Below are 9352 nucleotides of genomic sequence, written 5' to 3' on the forward strand. Positions count from 1 at the left end.
TTTATTGATGAAGCATTGAGGAAAACTCCAGATGTCTCAGCAGACGCTCCTGGATTCCCTGGAGCTCAGCCTGATCAGCTGGTATTGATTATGGGATGCTGAGCTGCAGAAACCTGGTTGGCTCGGTTCACAACTGCAGTTTCTGCCTCAGTGGATGTGGATCAGAGTTCCTGCAGTTAGAATCAGAACCTGAAGTAAACCCTCTGACTCCTCCAGGTAACGTCACCTGCGCTCTGAACGAGTTCACCTGCGCCAGCGGCCGCTGCATCTCCAAGAACTTTGTGTGCAACGGCGAGGACGACTGCGGCGACGGCTCGGACGAGGTGGACTGCGCGCCGTCGTCCTGCGCTCCCAACGAGTTCCAGTGTGGGAACGCTTCCTGCATCCCGGCCAACTGGGTCTGTGACGACGACGTCGACTGTCAGGTGAGAGGAAACGAAGAAGAAAATCAGGTCTGAGGACTGAACGGCCATTTTCTACTGGTGATGCGTTTTAGGGATTTACAGGTGGAGTTCAGGTCAGAATTAAAATACTTTAATTCTCTAAGAACTTTTGTTTGATAGGAAAAGAGATGGTTGTGTCAAATATAAGAAACTATTTGAAACAAATAATTCTGCCACAGAATGGTGCTTTTTAAAATCTTAAAAATTGCATGTGGAAAATGTCTGTCCTTAATCACACATTCAATCAAACTAGAGGGATAAGAAGCTGCAAAGTCTTTTTTAAAAAAGCAATTGTTTTATACCAAATTCAATTTCCAACTTTGTTTTTCCTCTAGCAAAATTAAAAGACAAATGCATAAAATAAAGTTGCTCATTTCAATAATTACGAGTTGAGATGAACAGAAGCTGGAAAACAAGCTGACGTCTCTCTGGAGACCTGAAGAGGGCGTTGGTGTGAAAAATCCAGATTTGTCTAATCTGCATGTAAACAATTTGAAAAAGCTGCAAACCTAAGTTTTTACTGTGCAAAAATCAGAAAATTTAATGCACACCAACTTATCTGCAAATGTCATGTTGTGGAAAAACAATTCAATCCAGAAAACTGCACATTATGAATGAAATGTGCAACTGCAACCTTCATTAATGCACATCTATACATTCAATCATAATTAGAAAAACCAAAAACTTTCTGATTGTTGCTGAAATATTAGCATTAAAGTAAAATATCCTGATTAAAACTGTTTGTTTCTGCAGGACCAGTCAGATGAAGCTCCGGCTCGGTGCGGCCGCCACCCGACGCCGCCCGCCAAGTGTTTGTCCAGCGAGATGCAGTGCAGCTCTGGAGAATGCATCCATAAGAAGTGGAGATGTGACGGAGACCCCGACTGCAAGGACGGCAGCGACGAGGCCAACTGTCGTACGTCATGATGCCAAAACGACTCCAGCTTCTTTCACTGATTTTCCTTTAGCAGGAAGTAAAGTTTGAGTTTGTTTGCAGCTGCGCGGAGTTGTGAACCAGATAAGTTTAAATGTGACGATGGCAGCTGCATCCAGGGAAGCAGACAGTGTAACGGCTACAGAGACTGTGATGACGGATCGGATGAAATCAACTGCAAGAACCGTAAGACTCTGGTTTTAAAACAAAACGTCCTCATGCATTGAAACTCTTCTGGATTAGTGATGATCTGGATTAACTTCCTGTTTCAGTGACTCAGTGCAACGGGCCAGAGAAGTTCAAGTGTCGCAGCGGAGAATGTATCGAAATGAGCAAAGTGTGCAACAAGATCAGAGACTGTCCAGACTGGAGCGACGAGCCGATCAACGAGTGCAGTGAGTTTTAAATGGGACTAAATTATGAACATCTGGAGCTTCTGTTGATGATCCTGAAAGGATGAGATGAATTTTAAAGTCAGTATTTCTTTACTAACTTGAATTATAATGTTTGTTCCTCTTAAATGTCACATTTGTTTCATTTTATAGCTGCATCCAGAAACTGTTTCAATTAACAAAATGCAAATGGTTTATTCATCAAATAAGACTTAAAATAAATTTTACTTCCTGATTTAACAACTTGAAATTGGCCCTCTGTCTCTTTAAAACCTTTCTGCTCTTTCTGAAACTCAGGCTTCAGGAAGTCATCACAACATGGCTTCTCTATTAACCCTTTAACGTTTTTACCAGCGTTTCACTGAGAAGTAGCTCCTATAATGAGCTCAGCTGTTCCACCAGTTTGCCAAATGCTGCTGGCTAGTCTGAAGGAGTATCAGAGGCTCGTCAGCTTCCAAAAGCAAATCTGTGTGAAGCAGATTGTTTTTTTGTTTTTTTACATTTTATAGAAAACGCCTGTTTTGTTCCTTCTGTAACCGTGGTTTTGTTCTTGTTCCAGATGTGAACGAGTGTCTCCTGAACAACGGCGGCTGCTCCCACATCTGCAAAGACATGGTGATCGGCTTCGAATGCGACTGCACACCTGGACTGCAGCTCATCGACCACAAGACCTGCGGAGGTACGAGCTGCGCGTCACCAGACGAGTTCAAGGATTTCAAGTCAATTTTCTTTGTCCTGCAAATAAGAAATGAGGCTGGAAAAAGCTCATTGACTAATTTTCATTTAACTCTCCAGTTTTGACTAATTCAAACTAAAATCCTGATCCATAGAGGCGTGTCCGACGCTGCAGGATTTCACTCCATGTTTATTCTGAACTGAAACATTCGGTGGTAAATCCTGCAGGTCGTTTTCTGACGGTGTTCAGGAGATCTGTACGTCCTCTAATCCCTCCTGGCATAAACTCCATCAGTCCTTCAGAAGCGTTACATTTCCTCCCATTTGCAACCAGCAGTGAACTGAATGCTGGAATATTTAACTGACTAAAAAAAGACTGGAATTAAAGGTTTAAATGTCTTGTTTTCTTTTATAAGAACTTGCGATTTTAAGATGGTTGTGCAGCTTTCCATTTCTAAACGGTTCCTCTTGGTCTCTTGATGCAGACATCAATGAGTGCATGAATCCTGGTATCTGCAGTCAGATCTGCATCAACCTGAAGGGCGGCTATAAGTGTGAATGTCATAACGGCTACCAGATGGATCCGGCTACCAGCGTCTGCAAGGCTGTTGGTGAGCATCAGGAGTTCAGTTTGACCTTTTCACCTTTCCTGGTTTTTACAAACTTCTCTTCCTCCGGTTCAGGGAAGGAGCCGTGCCTGATCTTCACCAACCGCCGTGATATTCGCCGTCTGGGTCTGGAGAGGAAGGAGTACACGCAGATCGTGGAGCAGCAGAGAAACGCCGCGGCTCTGGATGCAGATTTCAACCAGCAGACCATCTTCTGGGCCGACCTGGGTCAGAGGGCCATTTACAGGTAGTCGGGGTTCATTTTCCATTATTGGAGCTATTGAACACGAGCATGATTGACAGCAGTAAGACCCTCCTTGTTTAGTGCATTTCAACTGTTGGCACTAGGAGAGCTTTTCTTTTTTTTTCTTGTGATCTATATTTATAAATTCTTGCCATGAAAAGATCAGATGCATTGAGCAAAAAGAAAAACCTGCTGTGGTTCACGTCAGGCTGCAGTGTGAACGCAGCTCAATGGGAAATGAGGCTCATCTGAGTTTTGGATTATTTACTGTAACTGTGCATCTTGATGTCCATCTTTAACTGACTGAACTCGACTCCTCTAAACCATTTAAAGGTGACAAACGTTTGTTTTCCTCAAACCTCCATGTTTTTCCAGCACCGTCCTGGACAGGCGAGGCGACGTCGGCGTCCATAAGAAGGTGATCGATAACGTCCAGACTCCTCTGGGCATCGCTGTGGACTGGATCTATAAGAACCTGTACTGGTCCGATCTGGGAACCAAAACCATTTCTGTGGCGAACTTCAACGGAACCAAGAGGAAAGTTCTGTTCAACACGGGCCTGAGGGAACCCGCCTCCATCGCCGTGGATCCTTTATCTGGGTGGGTGGAAACGTTTTGGGTTTTTACTGACTGCTGCTCTGATCCGCTGACTGGACTGTTCTGGTCTCAGGTTTCTGTACTGGTCTGACTGGGGAGAGCCGGCTAAGATCGAGAAGTCTGGAATGAACGGAGCGGACCGGCAGGTTCTGGTGGCGACTGACATCCAGTGGCCCAATGGGATCACACTGGGTAGGAATGAGGCGAAACGTCTCCAACATGAAAACCTGCAGCTGAAATGATAAAATCTATTAATGTATTTAATGTCTTCAGATCTGATCAAAGGCCGGCTCTACTGGGTCGACTCCAAGCTGCACATGCTCAGTAGCGTCGACCTGAACGGAGACAACAGGAACAAGGTGCTGCAGTCTGCAGATTATCTGGCTCATCCATTCGCCGTCACCGTGTTCGAGGTTCGTTTTGCCTTCAGGTTAAATTCATTGACGTGTAAATCTACAATAAAAACTCAGTTAAAATGTAAGTTTGTTCACTTTAAATGTTTAAGTTTGAAATGATTACAGACTGAAAGGCCATTTGATGAGAAAAGTTTCTATTTCAGGTCTGTTATCTTGTCACGTTTTTAACGTCGCCTGGTTCATTTTCATTAAAGGAATTTAGACAATAAAATGATTTTATTTAAAGAATAGAGTAAATGCTCTTCAATATACTATAAGAAGGCTTAACTGGATAAGATGCATTTCTACAAAGTGCCAATTTTTATTCTTTCAGTTATTAATTAATGGATTACTGAAATGATCAGCTGTTTATAAAAGTCGGCCATGTTGGTTCTGTTAGGATCGGGTTTTCTGGACCGACGGTGAAAACAAAGCCATCTACGGCGCCAACAAGTTCTCTGGTTCTGATGTCGTCACGCTGGCCAGCAACCTGAACGACCCTCAGGACGTCATCGTCTACCATGAGCTGATCCAGCTGGCTGGTAAGGGGTCAAAGGTCACCCAGTGTAACCAGGACTGGTTACCAGCTGGATTTGGGCTTCAGTTTGTTTTTTCTCTGCAGGAACCAACTGGTGCACAGAGAAAAATGGCGGCTGCAGCTTCTTGTGTCTTCCTGCTCCACAGATCAACAAACACTCCCCCAAGTACAGCTGTGTGTGTCCTGCAGGCCAGGAGCTGGCAGCAGACGGCCAGCGCTGCAGACCCGGTGAGTCCTGACCCGACATGCAGGAGGGATCGGTCTGCTGCAGGACTTCACCTCTAAACATTGTCCTCTTAGTTTTACTGCTGAAATCGGTTTCATGTTTTCAATATAAGTACCACTCGCCTGTTTGGGCTTCTAGAGGAGCAAAGGGAACCTTTACGTCTTGACTTTTAAGTTGTGGTTAAATGTCTGCAGCAGCTCCAGGGTTGTTTGCAACAATTAGCGGTTCCAGGTGTGAAGGCAGAGCGGCTCTGGCCTTCACCTCCTGCTGGACGACCGGTTGCTTAGAGACGCTTTGTTTTCCCTGCAGCTTCGCTCAGATCCTTTCACAGCCTTTTCAAACATGACAGCTGAATCCGCAGCACTAATTGGACTCTGGTTCCAGTCGGGACTCGCAGATCGCTGGACCGTCTTCATGGCAGGACTACCAGCAAACTGCAGTTTCCCAGATTTTCTCTTTATTTCACAGGAAACAGAATCTGTGGAAGTTTTAACAGAGAAATGAAGCATCCTGAGGTTGTCGAGTCATCTTGACTCGATTTAAAGGAGTTTTTGAGACGTTCTAAGAAACCAACAGAACGGTGGAATCCAGACTTTTCAGAAATTGAGTCTTAAAAAACAAAAATCTGATTTGGCTATAAAATCATCACCCAGCTCTAGTGCATCCTTTACTTTCTTCCTGGTTTTTCCCCTCTTCTGTCCATCTTCTAGTTTCTAGTTATTCCACATTTTGTTGAAGTATTTACCATAAACCTGGTCAACTTTACCTCTTTACTTAGGAAGCTCATTTAAATCACATCTGCAGGTTTACAGTAGACTGAAGAACCCTGGATTTCAATTTTTATTGATCCTGCTTACTTTCCTATTTGGTGCCTGTCCCTTTAAGGCTGCAGACTAATTGGCCCATTTCCCAGCTGCCTCATCTGGCCGACCAGGAACTGGAGCTGTGAGGCTGCAGCTCCAGTCGACTCTAATCCTGTTAGAAACACAAAGTGAACAGAAGCTTTTCTCAACTCACAGCTACAAACGACAGTTTTTCTTGTTTAAATGACGCTTTTACAGATCAGTGGTTTGTTCTTCAGTGTGAGCTGAAATCATAGTCCAGTGGTTCCTGGAGGCTTCCTGCATGTTTTATTCTCTCCCTGGAGGTGGCAACGATCTCAGCAGGTCGATGTTCTCCTCAGGCCTCTGATGAACCATCATTTGGTCCTGGTGCCTTCAGGACCCACTTTGGGGACCACTGTCAGATGTTTTGGTTTTTCATTGTTTACAATGAGAAACTTAAAATCCCATAATGCTCTGCTGTGTGGGCAGGTTTGTTTACGTTTCATGAAGAAAACATTTTATTTTCTCCACTAATTTACAGATCAGAACAAACTTGAAGCTTCTCATCAGAAATTCCAGCAGCTTCTTTATTTGTGATGATTCACAGGAATATGATCATTACTGAGTTTTCAGAGAATAAGATGATGTAGCAAAACTGACTTAACCCTGCATTTGTTTTGCTATATCAAAAATTGTTTGTCTACCCAGAATGCCCTGCTCTGTAGTCCACTTCCTGCTTTGGAGCGATCTGTGGTCCATTCAAACTGCACCAGTGTTCAGTTCAGCCAAACGCAGACTGAGGTTTGTAGGTGGACCAGAGTTCACACCTCACCACAGAACCAGACCTCCCAGTTGGAGCCGTTCAGTTCAGGAGGTTTAAACCACAGCTACTGGTTTCATGCATCAGATAAACCAGTTTACTCTCCAGAGATCTGGTCTACATTCAAAGAAAACTCAGAAATGGGACGACCTTGAATGCTTAAGGTTTGTTGTTCCTCTTCTAGTGACAGACTTTTCCTCAGAGGATGATGGTGAAGCTCTAACTCAGCCTGAAGGTAAAAGCCAACACTGTCTGAAAGCAAGCTGGACTTTCCTAAGATCAAGTAACATCCAGTAAATTAATCTTTTCTGCTTTAACTGAAACTTCTGCTGCTTTGGTCATGATCTGATCGGCGCTTTCCAGTTCAACCTGGAAACTCAAACTGAATTTCCCTGCATCATATTTTTTTACTCCAGTAATTTTAATCACAAACCTGAGGAATCCTTGACTTGTTACTAAATGAGAACAATGTGACATTCAGTAATCGCCTCTCTGCTGCTGAAGAGTTTAAATTAAATCTGCCTCTGAACTAATCTAGAACAGGAGCACCATCTAGTGGAAGAAAACGGGAAGTGCACATGCAGGTTTTGGCTCAAAACCTGCATCTATGTTCTGTGAAAATGGAGCTGGACTCCAACTGTAGTTTATAAATCTCAGAACCTGCTGGAAGTTTTTACTTCTGCTATAAAAGTTAATGCAGTATCTTGTTTTGAATGTGAGCTTTAGATTTACACCAGTGTCTCTTATAAGGCTCTGGATGCATGGAGATTTTAATATATTTTTATTGCAATAAAATGCCACCAAATAATTAGACTTAAAGTTTCTATAAGTCTTATAATTGTTGGGTCTTCAGTATTCCCAGATGTTAAAGCAGATCTTTCTCAGCTCTCCAGATAAAAAAACAACCGAAGCACCTTGCTGATTTTTAGCTTCAGGAAAATGATCCTTTACAAAAACCTTCCAAATGTAACGTCCCAACCAAGAGGGAAAGAAAACGGGCTTGTTGGCTTACCATCCAGAAACCACTTGCTGGATGTTTTATGCAGGAGGCTCCACTTCTGCTTTTCAAAGCTATGATTGTGTAATTGTGCATCTATTTGTATTTAGTGACAAGAGGCCCTAAAATGGCTCATTCTGAACTGAGCAGACTTGAATCTTTATAAATGAGTTATGAAAAACATGTGAAGGGCAGGTTTTGTATAGACCATAAACCTTTCGTAACCTGTACAAGGTGTATGAAAGTTGCCATTTTCGTCTCTTCCAGAAGCCAATGTGAGCACGTCCATCCAGGTGGACTCCACCACCAGAGGCTCTGCTGCTGCCTGGGCCGTCCTACCCGTCTGTAAGTCCAGCTGCTCCTCCTCTGAGGTCAAACATGAAGGTCAGAGCTGTTTGTCACCAGCCTCTCTGCTGCAGTGCTGCTGGCCATGGCTGCAGCCGGCACCTACCTGATGTGGAGGAACTGGCAGCTGAAGAACCAGAAGAGCATGAACTTCGACAACCCAGTCTACCTGAAAACCACAGAAGAAGACCTCAACATCGACATCACGCGCCACGGCGCCAACGTGGGCCACACCTACCCAGCGGTGAGTCGACCGACCTGGAAACTCCTGCAGGTTGAATAGATCATTTCCTCCTGCAGGTCAGTTTTACTTAAAACTTTTCTAGCTTCATCAAACCCTCTAGTTGAAACTTTAAGATGTTTTACTATCAGGTTGTTCTCTACCCAAATAAGTCGGCTTTATCTCTTTTGTTTGTGTAAAAAGTCATCTGAATAGTTTTTTAAATCCTAACATGCTCTTGAAAATTTACCTGATGCAACAAAATTGTTTTTTTTAGTAAGACTATAATTATAAATCTCTGAACTCAGAAATTTTAAAATAAATATTGATGTGTGTTAAAATGCTCCAATTTCCTTTTTTTTTTCCAGATTTCAATCGTGAGCACAGACGATGATTTATCCTGATCAGGATTTGGTTTTTTGTCCTCCTCGTTTCCATGCCAACGGTTCACGGCAGCCCTTAAATTTCAACCACAAGCCTTCAGAAGTGCATCAAGTCCTGATCTGTGAAGAGGAAATGTTATTTATTATGTGAATACTTCCAGTTTTCCACCTTCACTCCAAAGTGTTTTTCTTTTCCTTCTCTGTCTGGCTGACCAGAGATCAGTTTCCTCTCTGAGGGTCTTTCTGTGTTCAGCCTGGACTGAAGAACTGGATCTTCATCAAACTGTTTCCTGGTTCTGATTTAAACCGGGTCAAAGTTCTCAGGTCTTAACGGGGAACCAAGTCTGGAGACTAAAAGTCGAATATTTAATTATGAAACGGGATGTTAATATTTCTGATCATGCTTTGTGGCTAATTTTAGGGTTTCTTCTGTTAACTGCATTATTGCTGCTGAGGTCGCCATGGTTACAGCATTTGTAAATATATTTCCTCCCTCAGATGTGACTGTAAATCAGGACTCAAAGCACTTTGATCATGTTCTCTGTAAATAAGATTGTATGAACTGACTTGAATCCATTTCTTGCTCTGGCCGTTTCCTCACCAGAGTTCAGATTTATTTAAGGAGCAGAGGAGGAAAAACATGAATTTGGTAAAAATGACTATTTTGTATGTTTGTGCTGTTGCTGTGAACTTTTTATAGCCTTGTACAGT

The 9352-nt window shown here is 43.2% G+C and overlaps 1 protein-coding gene across 1 annotated transcript; it reads left to right on the forward strand.

The window, feature by feature from the left end:
• Positions 1-80: 80 nt before the first annotated feature.
• LOC103133230 (very low-density lipoprotein receptor-like) lies at positions 81-9297 on the forward strand. Its single transcript, XM_007545003.2, has 15 exons — positions 81-425; positions 1197-1359; positions 1441-1563; positions 1650-1772; positions 2329-2448; positions 2930-3055; positions 3128-3299; positions 3672-3896; positions 3967-4085; positions 4167-4306; positions 4689-4830; positions 4911-5054; positions 7961-8038; positions 8113-8282; positions 8627-9297. Exons 1-15 carry the CDS (start codon positions 96-98, stop codon positions 8660-8662), a joined length of 2211 nt encoding a protein of 736 aa, XP_007545065.2. The 5' UTR covers positions 81-95; the 3' UTR covers positions 8663-9297.
• Positions 9298-9352: the final 55 nt, after the last annotated feature.

Source organism: Poecilia formosa, unplaced genomic scaffold (assembly GCF_000485575.1).
Source record: "Poecilia formosa unplaced genomic scaffold, Poecilia_formosa-5.1.2 Scaffold2398, whole genome shotgun sequence".
NCBI lineage: Eukaryota > Metazoa > Chordata > Actinopteri > Cyprinodontiformes > Poeciliidae > Poecilia > Poecilia formosa.